General features: G+C 43.7%; 1 protein-coding gene across 15 annotated transcripts in view; it reads right to left on the minus strand.

Moving 5' to 3' along the window:
• The window catches only part of LOC124031661 (membrane-associated guanylate kinase, WW and PDZ domain-containing protein 1-like), a 156,209-nt gene that overhangs the window by 65,706 nt on the left and 72,546 nt on the right, over window positions 1-17,957 (minus strand). For 4 of the 15 annotated variants that reach the window (XM_046343172.1, XM_046343174.1, XM_046343169.1 and 1 more), the window contains exons 1-11: window positions 17,773-17,877; window positions 17,342-17,461; window positions 16,155-16,364; window positions 14,755-15,022; window positions 13,848-13,930; window positions 9,649-9,687; window positions 8,070-8,127; window positions 7,500-7,609; window positions 3,092-3,214; window positions 1,410-1,595; window positions 528-1,154 (exon numbers count right to left, since the gene is read on the minus strand). In XM_046343172.1, coding sequence (XP_046199128.1) covers window positions 528-1,154; window positions 1,410-1,595; window positions 3,092-3,214; window positions 7,500-7,609; window positions 8,070-8,127; window positions 9,649-9,687; window positions 13,848-13,930; window positions 14,755-15,022; window positions 16,155-16,364; window positions 17,342-17,461; window positions 17,773-17,776 — 1,828 coding nt within the window. In that variant the 5' untranslated portion in view covers window positions 17,777-17,877. Of the gene's footprint in view, window positions 1-527; window positions 1,155-1,409; window positions 1,596-3,091; window positions 3,215-7,499; window positions 7,610-8,069; window positions 8,128-9,648; window positions 9,688-13,847; window positions 13,931-14,754; window positions 15,023-16,154; window positions 16,365-17,341; window positions 17,462-17,772; window positions 17,878-17,957 lie in introns of those variants that run through there. The other 11 variants (XM_046343184.1, XM_046343177.1, XM_046343185.1 and 8 more) reach the window with 8 other exon arrangements.

Here is a 17,957-nt window from a genome sequence, read left to right on the forward strand (position 1 = left end):
ATAAAAAAAGTTTGAGAGCTAGAGACCAGTGAAAAATAATAATTGAAATAGATAGAAAAAGACAAGAGAGAAAAAGGCAGGAGGGCCTATTTCACAGATTGACCTGACAGAACACACGGAGACTAGCGCTGTCTCAGCGGAGTCACTTCCCATCCATATTCATGACAGATAAGAGTCCCTGACCTAACGCTCTCATCTTCTCTTCTTCCCTGTCTCTTCGTCCATCCTGCCCCTGCTCTCCACCTACCACCCAATCATGCTCTCACTCATCTGATCACCTACTCTCTTCAGCTCTCACTCCTTCTCAAAGTTACACCCACTCCCTCCTTCATTCATCCACTTACTCACTCTTTCCCTTCATCTTAGCTATTCATGCTGCTAGCCAGACACTATGCCTTTTCTGGTGACACACCGCCATCCTTCCCGCTCCCTTCTTGGCGGTTGACATATCAGCATGACCAGACACATCTTGATCCTATCCCTCCATCCCTTTCCTCCCTCCTGACCATGATCAGTGGACTACGTACCTCTCTGCACCAGCATGGTGACCTCGCTCCCTCTGGGACACTTGCTGAGCAGGTCCACCACCTGGTTGTGGCTCATGTTCTGGACATTCCTCTTGTTCACCTCCATCAGAATGTCTGACTCCTTCAGGCCCCTGCAGCGGGGGTAATCCACGATCTGCTTCACCCTCTGACCCCCTCCCGTCAGGCTGTCAGCGATGGTGAATCCAAAGCCCTTATCGCCTTTCTCCATGTGCACTGTGATCAGCTCTGGTTGCCCAGCGATGGATGATGCCAGGGTGACCACGTCGCTGGAGGAGTAGCCGTGAGAGCCGTTGGACACCACCTCTGCCGAGGGACTGTGGGCCCGCGGCTCCCTCATCCCGTTAACAGGCCCTCCGGTCTGACTGCCATGGCTGGACGGAGAGTCGTAGCTCTCCTGGCCATTGACGATGATGGGCTCCTTGTCCAGGATGGCCACGGAGGTCACCAGGCTGGTGTTGGGGTCATCAGGGTCAAATGGCAGGGGGTAGCCGCGGCACAGGGCCAGGTCCACCATGGAGCCGATCGGGATGGACTGGAAAATCTTCACCACCTGGGCGTGGGTGTAGCCCAGAACGATGGTGTCGTTCACACTCACTATCACGTCACCTACAGGAGGGGAGGGAGGGAGACGGAGAGGACAGTTAGTAACACAGTAACAGGATTACAAGCACATTAGTATCACAGTAAGTAATACAATTAATGTACTATGTAGGGTGCAAGTAACGTGACATACTGTACGGCCCCTATATGTTTAACTCTTAGCTTACACAATCACTTCAACCACCATAGGAATGGGGCAAATGCTTCCTATATAAATGGTGCAAAACAGTGCCCATGGTGGGCTGAAGCGGTGTACTGCACCTGTCTCCATCTTCCCATCCACAGCAGCAGGACCATCCAGGACTAAACTCTTGATCTGCAGGAACTCATCCGGCTCATCGCCCCCAACTACGGTGAAGCCGAATCCGCGGCGGCTCTTCTTCAGTTTGGTGTTGATGAAAGTTCCCTTCAGCTCTGCTGGGTTCCGTGTGAAGAATGGCTTCCCTCCTATAGAACACAGGGAAAGGAACATTATCTGGAACATCTACATATCTCTGTCTGACTGTCTGCCTGTATGGGTTAGTTAGTCATGTATTACTTCACATTATTTGTCTACCTATGCCTTCAGAAAATATTTATACCACTTGACTTATTCCACATTTTGTTGTGTTACAGCCTCAAGGGGTTTGAACACATTCTGAAGGCACTGTATGTATGTCTGTCTTTCCACCAACCTTAGCATCCATATACTGTATTTATTAAAATGATCACCATTTCATTAATCAGTGAAAACAGTAAAATGGTTGCCAGGAGAGAATGCTAATATACATTTCCTAGTGATCCATCAATAACGAATGAGTAATAGCTAGTTGAAATACATAGAGCTTTCATTATGGTTGACGAACGTGTGGGCTGATAGACAGGTTAATGACATTATAAGGTAACCCTTGATCATGAGGATCGCCTGGTCTGTGCCTGGTCATGCATGTGTGGGTACTGGAACTGTACATTAAGGGTATATACTGTATGATTGCTACTCAGATGTCTGTAGTAGACAAGATCCTGGTATTGAACGTGTGTGTTGCACGTGTCTTGGCGGAATCAGAATTATTTAGGTAACATTTATAAATAATATGTTTTATTTATTTTATTGCATGTGAGATATGTCATTAGAATGTCGATTTTTGGATAATACTGTTGGCCGGTTGCAGTTATCTGTTCTCTGTCAGGTTTCAGTTACTTGGGCCGCAGAGAGGAAAGAGGTCAAGCTTGTTTTCATATGTAAACATATCTTTTAAACCATTTTAAGGGATGATTGAGGGGGAACCAATTTTCTCTTGGCTCCACAATGTCTGTGTGCCAGTCACTGTGTCTCTGTGATCTTGTCCAGGAGGGGTGTATTTGATATATGCCTGTTGATGAGGTTTTGTTTTATGGTCCTGAGAGCGAGATAAGAACATAGTTTAGGAGACAAAGCTGAATGATAATTTATAGCCAATTCTGTCTGGCTATGTGTGTCTTTGCTATAAAGGATCTCAGTTGCAATGTGTAAGGACTCTAGGATAATTCATTTATAGACATTGAATTGATCTGAGAGTCACAGAGTTGTGATGGAGCTCATATAATTAAAGATGGACTTTAAGATAACTCTGACTTGTGTGTGGTTTGCTCACATGATTTGGTAAATACAGGAAATTTCCACTACACACTGTATACTGAAACTTTGTTACTTTTTCGATACTAGAACTGTTACTTTCGGTACTTCTATGAAATGTGTCTCATCATCTACTGATGGAGAGATGATCAAGTCTGTCTATCAGAGCAGCCCATGTCCCCTTACAGCGCGAGCGCACAGTGTCTGCTCCACTTACTCATTGCTACACTCTTAGAAAAAAAAGTGATATCTAGAACCTAAAAGGGCTCTTCGGCTGTCCCCATAAGATAACTCTTTGAAGAACCCTTTTTGGTTCCAGGTAGAATCCTTTAGGTGTAACCCCACTCACGTTTGGCCACTCCCAGAGCAGGGGGCAGTGGGGGCGGGACCTGCGGGTCGCGGAACGTCTCTAGGTGGTTATTGGCATAGTTGGCCAGGGGAGCACCAGCTGAGGAGTGCTCCTCTATCCACTCTGTACAGAGAGAGAGACACAGAGGGACTGAAATCACACACACGCAGACGCACACCCACGATACATAAAATACAAACATAGGTACACACACACACATAAGCATCACATTCATGCATTTGTTCACTCAAACGTGCTCTACACAGTTAGTACATATACAATATACACCCAAAATCATTGACAGACTAACAAATTATTCACAATAACTGGCAAGTAGACGTTTATTCTAACCTAGTAAATTATACAATGAGAGAGACATGTATTGGTAAGATGTTTTAACATTACATGCCGTTTCATCATAACATTGTGTCTCAGTGGTCCCAACACTTAGCAAGAATGATATCAGCAGCAATTAGGGTTAGGGTTAAGCATGATATAACTAGCTGTTTGGGTTAGGAATAAGCATGATATAACTAGCTGTTTGGGTTAGGAATAAGCATGATATAACTAGCTGTTTGGGTTAGGAATAAGCATGATATAACTAGCTTTTTGGGTTAGGAATAAGCATGATATCAGCAACAGTTAGGGTTAGGGTTAAGCGTGATATCAGCCGAAGTTAGGGTTAGGGTTAAGCGTGATATCAGCCGCAGTTAGGGTTAAGCGTGATATCAGCCGCAGTTAGGGTTAAGCGTGATATCAGCCGCAGTTAGGGTTAAGCGTGATATCAGCCGCAGTTAGGGTTAAGCGTGATATCAGCCGCAGTTAGGGTTAAGCGTGATATCAGCCGCAGTTAGGGTTAAGCGTGATATCAGCCGCAGTTAGGGTTAAGCGTGATATCAGCCGCAGTTAGGGTTAAGCGTGATATCAGCCGCAGTTAGGGTTAAGCGTGATATCAGCCGCAGTTAGGGTTAAGCGTGATATCAGCCGCAGTTAGGGTTAAGCGTGATATCAGCCGCAGTTAGGGTTAAGCGTGATATCAGCCGCAGTTAGGGTTAAGCGTGATATCAGCCGTAGTTAGGGTTAAGCGTGATATCAGCCTCAGTTAGGAAGCGGTTAGGGATAAGCATGATATCAGCAGCGGTTAGGGATAAGCATGATATCGGCAGCGGTTAGGGATAAGCATGATATCGGCAGCGGTTAGGGATAAGCATGATATCGGCAGCGGTTAGGGATAAGCATGATATCGGCAGCGGTTAGGGATAAGCATGATATCGGCAGCAGTTAGGGATAGGCATGATATCGGCAGCAGTTAGGGATAAGCATGATATCGGCAGCAGTTAGGGATAAGCATGATATCGGCAGCAGTTAGGTTAGAGATAAGCATGATATCGGCAGAAGTTAGGATAGAGTTAAGCATGATAACAGCAGCAGTTAGGATAGAGAAAAGCATGATAACAGCAGCAGTTAGGATAGAGAAAAGCATGATAACAGCAGCAGTTAGGATAGAGAAAAGCATGATATCAGCAGCAGTTAGGGATAAGCATGATATCAGCAGCAGTTAGGGATAAGCATGATATCAGCAGCAGTTAGGGATAAGCATGATATCAGCAGCAGTTAGGGATACGCATGATATCAGCATCAGTTAGGTTAGGGATAAGCATGATATCAGCATCAGTTAGGTTAGAGATAAGCATGATATCAGCAGGAGTTAGGAATAAGCATGATATCAGTAGCATTTAAGGTTAAGCATGATATCAGCAGCAGTTAAGGTTAAGCATGATATCAGCAGCAGTTAAGGTTAAGCATGATATCAGCAGCAGTTAAGGTTAAGCATGATATCAGCAGCAGTTAAGGTTAAGCATGATATCAGCAGCAGTTAAGGTTAAGCATGATATCAGCAGCAGTTAAGGTTAAGCATGATATCAGCAGCAGTTAGGTTAGGGATAAGCATGATATCAGCAGCAGTTAGGGTTAAGCATGATATCAGCAGCAGTTAGGGTTAAGCATGATATCAGCAGCAGTTAGGGTAGAGATAAGCATGATATCAGCAGCAGTTAGGATAGAGATAAGCATGATATCAGCAGGAGTTAGGAATAAGCATGATATCAGTAGCATTTAAGGTTAAGCATGATATCAGCAGCAGTTAAGGTTAAGCATGATATCAGCAGCAGTTAAGGTTAAGCATGATATCAGCAGCAGTTAAGGTTAAGCATGATATCAGCAGCAGTTAAGGTTAAGCATGATATCAGCAGCAGTTAAGGTTAAGCATGATATCAGCAGCAGTTAAGGTTAAGCATGATATCAGCAGCAGTTAGGTTAGGGATAAGCATGATATCAGCAGCAGTTAGGGTTAAGCATGATATCAGCAGCAGTTAGGGTTAAGCATGATATCAGCAGCAGTTAGGGTAGAGATAAGCATGATATCAGCAGCAGTTAGGATAGAGATAAGCATGATATCAGCAGCAGTTAGGTTAGGGATAAGCATGATATCAGCAGCAGTTAGGGATAAGCATGATATCAGCAGGAGTTAGGAATAAGCATGATATCAGTAGCATTTAGGGTTAAGCATGATATCATCAGCAGTTAAGGTTAAGCATGATATCAGCAGCAGTTAGTGTTAGGGTTAAGCATGATATCAGCAGCAGTTAGGGTTAAGCATGATATCAGCAGCAGTTAGGTTAGGGATAAGCATGATATCAGCAGTTAGGTTAGAGATAAGCATGATATCAGCATCAGTTAGGTTAGAGATAAGCATGATATCAGCAGGAGTTAGGAATAAGCATGATATCAGTAGGAGTTAGGAATAAGCATGATATCATCAGCAGTTAAGGTTAAGCATGATATCAGCAGCAGTTAGTGTTAGGGTTAAGCATGATATCAGCAGCACTTAGGGTTAAGCATGATATCAGCAGCAGTTAGGTTAGGGATAAGCATGATATCAGCAGCAGTTAGGGATAAGCATGATATCAGCAGCAGGTAGGTTAGGGATAAGCATGATATCAGAAGCAGTTAGGTTAGAGATAAGCATGATGTCAGCAGGAGTTAGGAATAAGCATGATATCAGTAGCATTTAGGGTTAAGCATGATATCAGCAGCAGTTAAGGTTAAGCATGATATCAGCAGCAGTTAAGGTTAGGGATAAGCATGATATCAGCAGCAGTTAGGTTAGGGATAAGCATGATATCAGCAGCAGTTAGGTTAGAGATAAGCATGATATCAGCAGCAGTTAGGGTTAAGCATGATAACAGTAGCAGTTAGGTTAGGGATAAGCATGATATCAGCAGCATTTAGGTTAGAGATAAGCATAATATCAGTAGCAGTTAGAGTTAGGGTTAAACATGATATCAGCAGCAGTTAGGGTTAGAGGTAAGCAGAATATCAGCATCAGTTAGGTTAGGGATAAGCATGATATCAGCAGCAGTTAGGGATAAGCATGATATCAGCAGCAGTTAGGTTATAGATAAGCATGATATCAGCAGGAGTTAGGAATAAGCATGATATCAGTAGCATTTAGGGTTAAGCATGATATCAGCAGCAGTTAGAGTTTGTGTTAATAATAATAATAATATATGACATTTAGCAGACGCTTTTATCCAAAGCGAATTACAGTCATGTGTGCATACATTCTACGTATGGGTGATCCCGGGAATCGAACCCACTACCCTGGCGTTACAAAGCATGATATCAGCAGCAGTTAAGGTTAAGCATGATATCAGAAGCAGTTAGGTTAGAGATAAGCATGATATCAGCAGCGGTTAGGGATAAGCATGATATCAGTAGCAGTTAGGTTAGAGATAAGCATGATATCAGCAGCAGTTAGGTTTCGGGATAAGCATGACATCAGCAGCAGTTAGTGTTCGGGATAAGCATGACATCAGCAGCAGTTAGTGTTAGGGTTAAGCATGATATCAGCAGCAGTTAGTGTTAGGGTTAAGCATGATATCAGCAACAGTTAGGGTTAGAGATAAGCATGATATCAGCAGCAGTTGGCACATACAGTAGATGGCAGCATCGACAGCTCCAAGCCTCTGATGACAAATAAGCAAATGCTACAGTACATGCCTTGAAATGATGATAATGATGCTTTAATGATCTTTAAACAAACTAATAAGTACCAAAACACAGACTGGACAGGACAACAGGGATGGGGTCAGTTCCACGTCAAATCCAGGATAATTAATTGAAATTCCAATTCTGAGGAACTGAAATGTGACACCCATTTTTAATGGCAACTTTTCAACATGAACTGGGATTTCAATTAACTTCCTGGAATGATTGAATTCAAATGGAATAGACCTCAACCCTGCAGGACAAGACATGAGACAAGACGTGACGAGACACAGACAAGACGAGACAGAGAGACATGAAGAAAGAAAGAAATGGTGCCTTGCCAGGGCAGGAAACGAACCTCGAATGTACCGCTCACCTTCAGGAGGCTGCGGCTGCTGCGGCTCCAGCTGCATCCTGCGCCTAGCCTCCACTATGGGGTTCTCATACTGGGTCTTCCTGTTGATGTGACTGGAGAGAGGGGGGAGAAGAGAGAGAGCGAGACAGATAGAGAAAGAGAGAAAGAAAGAGATTCATTGTCACCATGATAAATGGCCGTACACAGTGTTTGACATCCTCTGGCTCACAGCCTCTTAAATCCCTCCACCTCAGTGATAACCGCATAAAACACACTGGCCACACAAAATGGAGTTCAGTTTCAGTTAAATCTACATAGATTCAAACCCGTTAGAAAACATTGACTTTAACAGGTCTGACAGCTAGCCATTGAAAGTCAGAATGTGTGGTCAAATCAGAGAGGAAAACGCTAGTCCAGCTGAAATGACGCAGTTTACATTAAACTATATGAATATGCTGGCGCATAACAATCAATCCAATTGATTCAGTCTTATTAATTATTGTGGGATAAATGAGAGGAATGTGAAAAGAGCTAGCTATGAACCGTTAGGTGTCAGTGAGGTGTTCAACTTACTCTACGTAGTACACCCCATACACTGGGTCATCTATCTTCTCCCATCCTGCAGGCAGCTCTGAAACAGAGTAGGAACAGCCATGTTACATCACTGTAATGATACATTCACTACAGATGCTGGTGTTGTAAGAGTGGTCAGAATAGAGTAGTGTGGTGTGATGATTCTCAAATGAGCCCAGTGGTCAGATGAGTATTTATAAGGGGTAGTGTTCTCGTTCAGGAAGTTCTTCCGAGGGTGACGCTGTCCTGTTTTTCTTATTCGAGGTCTCTCAGGTGAATATACTGTATGCTTACCTGACCTGACTTTTGCTTTATTATTCATACTTTTTCATTTTTCTCTGCAGCATCGGTGGGCCACGGCGTCAAACGACTCGCTCTACCTCGTTGAGCAAGGCACACACAGGCTATATACACAGCCAGCTGTCAGGGGAGTCTCTGAACTAAATTACAGACTGCAGAGATTGACTGCTGCCTCCTCCTCAATGGACTATTCATACGTTCTGGTCTAGCCCACTCACAATGGCTCCAGATGTGTCGTTTTTATGTCGTCTTTAGGACAGAACCAGGTTGTTTTCTATACATGGAGTCAACTGCTACAAACAGTTGATAGATGTACACAACTGCATGCCTCACGCAGGTTTGACAGAGAGGGCCTACTCCAGTCTCCTTTTTAGCTCAGTTATCATATGATTTACTTCACAAAAGGCACATCTCAATAGGTTGTCCAGCCAGCCCAGGTATCCTCATGACATGGCACAAGAAGGGGGCGTTCCTCTTTTGTTCCCTATTGATCCTTTATTGTTCCTAGAGCAATAGTGAGGCCAATGACATCACAAATACCCATCAGACCAACTCCTTGAATGCCCTACTCCTTGAAGTTTACAGTCTACAAAACATATTGTTTTACCTTTTAGTGTGTGTACTTTACTGTATTGATACTTGGGATATCGCTTTTCAACAGTAAAAGTAAAACAAATTTTTGTAAGTCTCTTTAAACTAACACACTCCTATTAAAGCGATAGCATCTCATTTTCCTCAACACTGTATTTGATTTCGTACAAAGACATTAGCGCCGTGTGTTAGCGTGGGCTGCTGCCAACTCCCATAAACACATTTGGGGCGGGCTGGATTTCACAATCGATAATCAGACTGCCTGCTTCTGATGTACCAGAAATAATATGATGTCAGAGCCCTGACAGAGTCAGAGATTTCATTCCCTTTCAAGAGCATGTCTGTTTCTGCCAAATAGTCTACAAAGTGGCCTGTGAATCAGCAGTGCTATTTTCCAGTCTGTGGAGCTGCTCAAAGTACATAGATGAACCCGAGTTGTCCAACCAAACACATTCCTAATGTGTTCTGTTGCGTTAACGGAAATCACTCCTGCCACTCACTCAGTAGTTCAAAGCAGTACATCACATTTGAGCTAAAATCTAGATGATTGTGAAAATCTAAAATGATTCTAGTATACAAAAGGACATATTTTGACAGCCAATAGCAAACGCAATGACATAAACAAAGAGAGAGAGAGAGAGAGAGAGAGAGAGAGAGAGAGAGAGAGAGAGAAAATAAAGGTGCATACCTAGTTCATTGTCTGGATCCTCAGTATGTACCCCTTCTTCTCCAAGGTGATGAGATGGAATGACGAAGAAAGGGATGGAATGACAAAGAAAGGGATGGAATGACAAAGAAAGGGATGGAATGACAAAGAAAGGGATGGAATGAGGAAAAAAGGGATGGAATGACCAAAAAAGAGATGGAATGACCAAAAAAGGGATGGAATGAGGAAGAAAGGGGTGGAATGAGGTAGAAAGGGATGGAATGAGGTAGAAAGGGATGGAATGAGGTAGAAAGGGATGGAATGACAAAGAAAGGGATGGAATGACAAAGAAAGGGATGGAATGACAAAGAAAGGGATGGAATGACAAAGAAAGGGATGGAATGAGGAAGAAAGGGATGGAATGAGGAAGAAAGGGATGGAATGAGGAAGAAAGGGATGGAATGAGGAAGAAAGGGATGGAATGAGGAAGAAAGGGATGGAATGAGGAAGAAAGGGATGGAATGAGGAAGAAAAGGATGGAATGAGGAAGAAAGGGATGGAATGACGAAGAAAGGGATGGAATGACAAAGAAAGGGATGGAATGACAAAGAAAGGGATGGAATGACAAAGAAAGGGATGGAATGACAAAGAAAGGGATGGAATGACAAAGAAAGGGATGGAATGAGGAAAAAAGGGATGGAATGACCAAAAAAGGGATGGAATGACCAAAAAAGGGATGGAATGAGGAAGAAAGGGGTGGAATGAGGTAGAAAGGGATGGAATGAGGTAGAAAGGGATGGAATGAGGTAGAAAGGGATGGAATGACAAAGAAAGGGATGGAATGACAAAGAAAGGGATGGAATGACAAAGAAAGGGATGGAATGACAAAGAAAGGGATGGAATGAGGAAGAAAGGGATGGAATGAGGAAGAAAGGGATGGAATGACAAAGAAAGGGATGGAATGACAAAGAAAGGGATGGAATGACAAAGAAAGGGATGGAATGAGGAAAAAAGGGATGGAATGACCAAAAAAGGGATGGAATGACCAAAAAAGGGGTGGAATGAGGAAGAAAGGGGTGGAATGAGGTAGAAAGGGATGGAATGAGGTAGAAAGGGATGGAATGACAAAGAAAGGGATGGAATGAGGAAGAAAGGGATGGAATGAGGAAGAAAGTGATGGAATGAGGAAGAAAGGGATGGAATGACAAAGAAAGGGATGGAATGACAAAGAAAGGGATGGAATGACAAAGAAAGGGATGGAATGACAAAGAAAGGGATGGAATGACAAAGAAAGGGATGGAATGACAAAGAAAGGGATGGAATGAGGAAAAAAGGGATGGAATGAGGAAAAAAGGGATGGAATGACCAAAAAAGGGATGGAATGAGGAAGAAAGGGGTGGAATGAGGTAGAAATGGATGGAATGAGGTAGAAAGGGATGGAATGACAAAGAAAGGGATGGAATGACAAAGAAAGGGATGGAATGACAAAGAAAGGGATGGAATGAGGAAAAAAGGGATGGAATGAGGAAAAAAGGGATGGAATGACCAAAAAAGGGATGGAATGAGGAAGAAAGGGGTGGAATGAGGTAGAAAGGGATGGAATGAGGTAGAAAGGGATGGAATGACAAAGAAAGGGATGGAATGACAAAGAAAGGGATGGAATGAGGAAGAAAGGGATGGAATGAGGAAGAAAGGGATGGAATGAGGAAGAAAGGGATGGAATGAGGAAGAAAGGGATGGAATGAGGAAGAAAGGGATGGAATGAGGAAGAAAGGGATGGAATGAGGAAGAAAGGTATGGAATGAGGAAGAAAGGGATGGAATGAGGAAGAAAGGGATGGAATGACAAAGAAAGGGATGGAATGACAAAGAAAGGGATGGAATGACAAAGAAAGGGATGGAATGACAAAGAAAGGGATGGAATGACAAAGAAAGGGATGGAATGACAAAGAAAGGGATGGAATGAGGAAAAAAGGGATGGAATGAGGAAAAAAGGGATGGAATGACCAAAAAAGGGATGGAATGAGGAAGAAAGGGGTGGAATGAGGTAGAAAGGGATGGAATGAGGTAGAAAGGGATGGAATGAGGTAGAAAGGGATGGAATGACAAAGAAAGGGATGGAATGACAAAGAAAGGGATGGAATGAGGAAGAAAGGGATGGAATGAGGAAGAAAGGGATGGAATGAGGAAGAAAGGGATGGAATGAGGAAGAAAGGGATGGAATGAGGAAGAAAGGGATGGAATGAGGAAGAAAGGGATGGAATGAGGAAGAAAGGGATGGAATGAGGAAGAAAGGGATGGAATGACGAAGAAAGGGATGGAATGACAAAGAAAGGGATGGAATGACAAAGAAAGGGATGGAATGACAAAGAAAGGGATGGAATGACAAAGAAAGGGATGGAATGACAAAGAAAGGGATGGAATGACAAAGAAAGGGATGGAATGACAAAGAAAGGGATGGAATGAGGAAGAAAGGGATGGAATGAGGAAGAAAGGGATGGAATGAGGAAGAAAGGGATGGAATGAGGAAGAAAGGGATGGAATGAGGAAGAAAGGGATGGAATGAGGAAGAAAGGGATGGAATGAGGAAGAAAGGGATGGAATGAGGAAGAAAGGGAAATAAAGAGACGGAGTAAAGTAATATTACAGAGAAAGACAAGTAGGTAGAGAAATAGATATCTTTAAGCCACAAATGAGTATTTACAAAAAAATAGATGTGCCATAATCCATCAAATCAGTGACATGTTGAAACTAAGATATGATAGATGATAGCAAAATAGCCACATGGTGGTGCAATTTCTGATATTGGTTTTTCTGAATTTGAATACCAGTTCCTGTGTTCTCAAGATTCACACGCCGACATCTTATCACTTGTTTGTTCTTAAACAAAATGTATGTCACATTCTTACATAGATATTTGTTTAACTACAATTTAACAGTGGAGTAACAAACAAATCTTTAAACAAGCTATTAGACAATTCCTTAGATGGAAAGCCAATCTCAAAGTAATGACAGGACCAGTGAAAACTGCCCTCCACTTTAGAGATTCAAATCAAATTTATTGGCCAATTGTACAGGTCCAACCCAAATCTCACTACCCCTCGGAAAGGGGTTGGGACCTAAAGAAAACACAAATTAGTTACCTCTGGTTTGTTCAGCCAGACACACTGGTAGGATTGTCAAACTTTTGCCTGCCAACAGTACTTAGCATCTCTGAACAGTGTCGGCAGTCAGTCTATTTTGTGTTCACACAGCAAATACCTTTAAGTTGTCAACCACTCAGCCTTGTTAAAATACTCCAAACCAGGAGGTGGCAGTAGCGTTGTTCGTCTGTGTGTGTTGCTTAGTTTATGTTCTAGATTCCAATGTTAGCTAGCTAGCTAGCTGTGCTAATGTAACTTTTTTTGTAGAAAGCCCTTGTTGACACTAGCCAGATGGCCACAGCTAGATAACTAACTAGCAAGATGACGTAGAAACAATTTAATTCACTCTCCTTAATCCCATAATGCCAGTTCCAGCCCATAGCCATATGTTTAGCTAGCTAGATTACGTTAGCATATTCACTAGCCAGCGCAACATAGCTAGCTAGCTAAGGACAGTGCACTAACTTTGCAGCTGATTATGGAAACGGATCCATTGTGATTTAATTATGTCAATACTTGCTAGAACAAAAGTGGTACCTGCTGCGTGCCGACCCGGCAGCAACGAACCTGCTCTTTCTACTTATAGAATCGTAATGCTTGTCAGTGGCCAACAACTTGACTTTGAGCCAATCAGAGAGCACAAATCCCCATTTGGGGGAGTCAACAGTAGTGCCAACAAAAAGGAAAAAAAGAGGGCATTTTCTCCATACGTCCACGGTTAAATGTTATGGACCCATAAGCTTTGTCCAAAGAGCCACGACGGAATTGTAGTGCCTACAAAAAGACACCATTACTATTTCTATCTATAGAAAAACACTTAATCATATTTATATCTGTGACTAAGAGTTCAGTAGCTCCATCTACTGATTGCATCAACAAGGTGCAAGATTAGGTGGTAAACAATACAGCACAGAAATGAGTGAAACACAGCTCACACACACACACACACACACACACACACACACACACACACACACACACACACACACACACACACACACACACACACACACACACACACACACACACACACACACACACACACACACACACACACACACACACACACACACACACACACACACACGGCCTGGCTTACCATCATCCTCACACTCTTCCAGAGGTTTCAGAGTTTTCTCAAGACACCGGGGGTCGATCCACGATGTGGTCTTTGTGTTGTGGCTGAGGAAACAACACATACACAGAGCTGTTAAATACTGGCTCTGAAGTCAAGGTGATAAGCACAAAAAGCAACAAAAGCCCAATGATCTCATCAGCACATGGATGTGAGGGGTTAATGTCTATAGGCTTGTCGCTAAAACAAGCAAGTGAAATCAAAGAGAGATCAATTCTACAATAAAAAATACTTCTCCCCCATTGAGAAACACAAAGAAGAGGGTTGGAAGGAGACCTGTCAGTGCCTCAACATCACCACACAAGCTCTCCTTTCAATTCTCTTGACTTTGCCAGTCCAATAATAAAAGCAGACCAAAATGCAGGTGATGAATGCACCCAGCCATTTCCTCATCCTCTCCCAGCTAGTCAGGCAGGCAGCCCCAGCTCTGTGTGTTGGTCTGAGGACAGAGGGCTAGAAGTGGTCAGGTGATCTGACCTGCCTGTGATCTCTAAGGAGATCAGTCTATGGAGGATTAACGGCCTAGAGAGAACTGAGCAATGACAGGCCTGTCTGGGGGAGAGGAGGAGGGAGGGTACTGGGAAACAGGAACGAGAGGCTTGTATAGTATAGTAGTATACATAGTAAAGGGAGTATACAGTATAGAGTTCTGTTTGGGTATTTAGTCTGTGAAGTAGACCTCTCTGTTCTTGGTACAAGCTAAGGGTAGTTACTGTACATAGGGTATTGGGTGAATATGTACACTATGATGCAAGCTATTGTGGGTTGTAGGATGACGTGTATAGGGTATATAATATAGACTTTGTAAAGTACACTTTCTGTATAGGTTAAGGGTGGGTGGGGTATATGGTATCAGATATATTATAAATACTCTATAAAGTAGACTTCTCCATTCTCTGTGTAGGCCATCTCCCAGTTGTCTGGCAGGGGTCCCAGGGGGTCTTCAGGAGAGGCCTGGGGTTGGGCATGTGTCTGCTGCCCGTTGTCTGAGGTGGGGGCGGCCACATTGTTCAGACCATAGGACGGAGCATTCTCGCGCGCGGGATATGGCCGAAGAACACCGCCGCGGCTCTCGTCCTGGTCGCTAGAGTTACCTGTGCACAACAAGGGAGAGGGGAAGAGACTACGCACTAAGGATCCTGGGTATATAAGGAGCACAACACGAAAAAAACAGAGAGGGGAGGTTTAGGTTTCATGCAGCAATCGGAATGTGTGAATCTACAGGTGGAATGCTTTATGCTAAGACGACTGTATGCATTATATCAATACATGACCTGATCATGACCACAAAACATCCTTCCCTCTTTATCTTCTTTCTCTCCCTCCCTATCACCCTCCTTCTGGTAACCCCCTGGCTGTTGGTCAAAAAGGAATGGGGCCTAATGACTATAATGCAAAAGCGGTCAGCTTCCATTTCTCTAAACCCCAACTCCTAGTTCCCCCCTTCCCTCCAGGCCTCCCTCATTCCTCCCTCACATCCGTGAGCCGTTCAGGGGTGATCAAACGCTAATTCACCACGCTGCCAGGATGGCAGGACACACAGAGAGGGCTATAGATTCATACCGTCCGCCCACCCGACTAGGAAAAAGCCCCTCCATCTAGGAACTGACTGAATGTCTCAAACACTCTCCAGGATGGAACAGACTTCAAAGAGAGGGAGACGGACAGAGAGAAAAACACTCATCCGTGCCCATCAGCTAGCTTTCTTTCTGGGCAAACACATTAACACAGGTTCTGATAGGCAATATTTCAAACTTAGTTAGACATCAGAAATTAGGCCTTAAAAAGAACACAAAGTGATATACTCATCACCTTAAATAGGTGGGAAATATTAACACTCTATTAACAGATAGATTAGTGCATTAGACGAAGACACAAATGAGTGGAAGAGAGAAGAATGAGTAGAATAGAGAGAAAAAGATGTGAGGGAGAGAGAAAGAGTGACAGAGGAGATCGAGGCCCTATGAATTCTGCTTGTACTGTGTTTCTCCCCTCCTCGCAGGCAGATGGCAGTGTTAAGACTCTCACAAAGAGAAATCAGCATCACAAATACATGATGCAACCTCCAGACACCCAGCAATACAGAGCAGAAGAAAGCACAAACACAGGCACACTCCCTCACATCTCTCACATGCTCTTTCACACGTGTAGACATACTAGCACACATACAAACACACATGCACGAACACACACACACCACAGTGAACACCAGCCTGGTTTGGTAGTGTTCGTCTGTATCTAACTGTCTGACTGCAATGTACAATGACTCACCTGTAAAACTGTTGTTCATTTCCGTGGCCTGGTCGTCATCCTCGTAGTCAGCAGGCACTACTCGGGCGTTTTGCATGTCATTGTAAGACTTGGTGTGCTTGGGAGTTGACTGCTGGGAGCCTGGGGGGCCGTTGAGGAGCACAGCATCACTGAAAATCACTGTCCCAACCACGGGCTGCCTCGGCGGCTTGGGGGTCCCATAATAGTTACCTAGGCAACAAGAGGGACATTAGCATGCCTGAGAGAGAGGGAGGGAGGAAGAGAGAGGGAGGGGAGGGAGAGGAAGAGAGATAAAGAGGGGGCAAGAAAAAGATACAGAAAGAAAAAAGGAAGGGAAAGAGAGACAGAGGACAGAGATAGCAGGAAGGAGAGCTATAAAATCTCTAAATCTTACGCAGGGGAAAAGAGACAATGCCAGAGCACAATGCATCCTGAAATGGTGGGAATAAGCAGCTGCTGGAAAAGCAGGCTTTTCCCCCTAGCCAATGGTGTTATAGACTGAGAGGGGAGAGCTGTATTGTCTGGGAGCAGGGAGCATACACAGATAATACAATGGACCGGCTCAGAAGGGAAGAGAATCTTTACCTCGTTAAAGTATACATTTAAATGACTGGCTTACATTGGTCAGTGCCAGATCCTTTACTAAGATTTATTTCCCAAAATGCAATCCAAGAGATAGCAACACATGTTCATAACAAAACACAAATTGTATGTCATTATCTACAACTGAAGCTGTATATCCTGAAAGTATCTTTAAAAAGTCTATCCACAATTCTCTGGGAAAGTGACAATTTTGGAGAGAATGCAACTCTTATCTCAATGCCACTGCATGTCATGTCACTGACACACTGTACGTAGGTCTGCTTTGTATATATTTGTATTTGGAAGGCAATAGGCTCCTGTGGACAGGCATTTGACATTGTCTGCGGGGCAGAGAGAAGGTGTCAAACACACAGTGGTACAGGTGCCAAGCAGATTAACACTGTTACACACACACAACCCACACACACACACACAACACACAGGTGGATTGTAGTTTCTGTCAGGACAGAAGACTTATCACTGCGGTGCACTGTACTAATCTAGGTGAGGAGAATCTGGTGAACTGGTGAAAGATCCTATTCTCCACTCCTACAGTCTACCATCATCACCACCACCACCAACATAACCAACATCACCATCCTCACCTTCATACGTTCCTATTTCCAGTAGTGTTCCACACTGCTCAAGATTTAGGAAGTCCTCTATGGACATAAAGTTGTAATCAACCCCAGGGACCTCACCGTCTCGAGGGGGGCGTGTCGTACCTGTGGAAAGAGGAAACCAAGGTTATTAATCAGCATTACTACCAACCAGCTTGACAGAAAACGAGAGAGCAGTTTTGTTGGTGGTTAAATGGCAATTACATTTGCCAAAACATACGGCTCAATTAACAAACACAAACGTTATTGCCTCACTGTGGGCGGAAACCAAGATTGAGAATGAGGAAGGAGCAAGTAATATATAGTAAGTATTCAAACACAGCTAGGTCCATTAATCATAGGACTGAGAGAGAACCACTCAGAAGAACAGGTCCCCACAAACAGGAAGTGTGGGAGCTGAATGCAGGCCGGCTCACCCATTAGGCAGGATTAGGCGGCTGCTTATGGTGGCAGATTGGCAAAGGCGGCATTTTCCGAGCTTAGTTGACCAAGACACACCTCCAACAACACATAATTCTTCCCTAAAAAACAAAAAAATGTATCTCAACCAGTGGCAGTCATAGGTGAGCCAGGGCTTTATAGGTGAGCGCTGATGCCGCCC

The sequence above is a fragment of the Oncorhynchus gorbuscha genome, linkage group LG03 (genome assembly GCF_021184085.1).
Source record: "Oncorhynchus gorbuscha isolate QuinsamMale2020 ecotype Even-year linkage group LG03, OgorEven_v1.0, whole genome shotgun sequence".
Classification (NCBI taxonomy): Eukaryota; Metazoa; Chordata; class Actinopteri; order Salmoniformes; family Salmonidae; genus Oncorhynchus; species Oncorhynchus gorbuscha.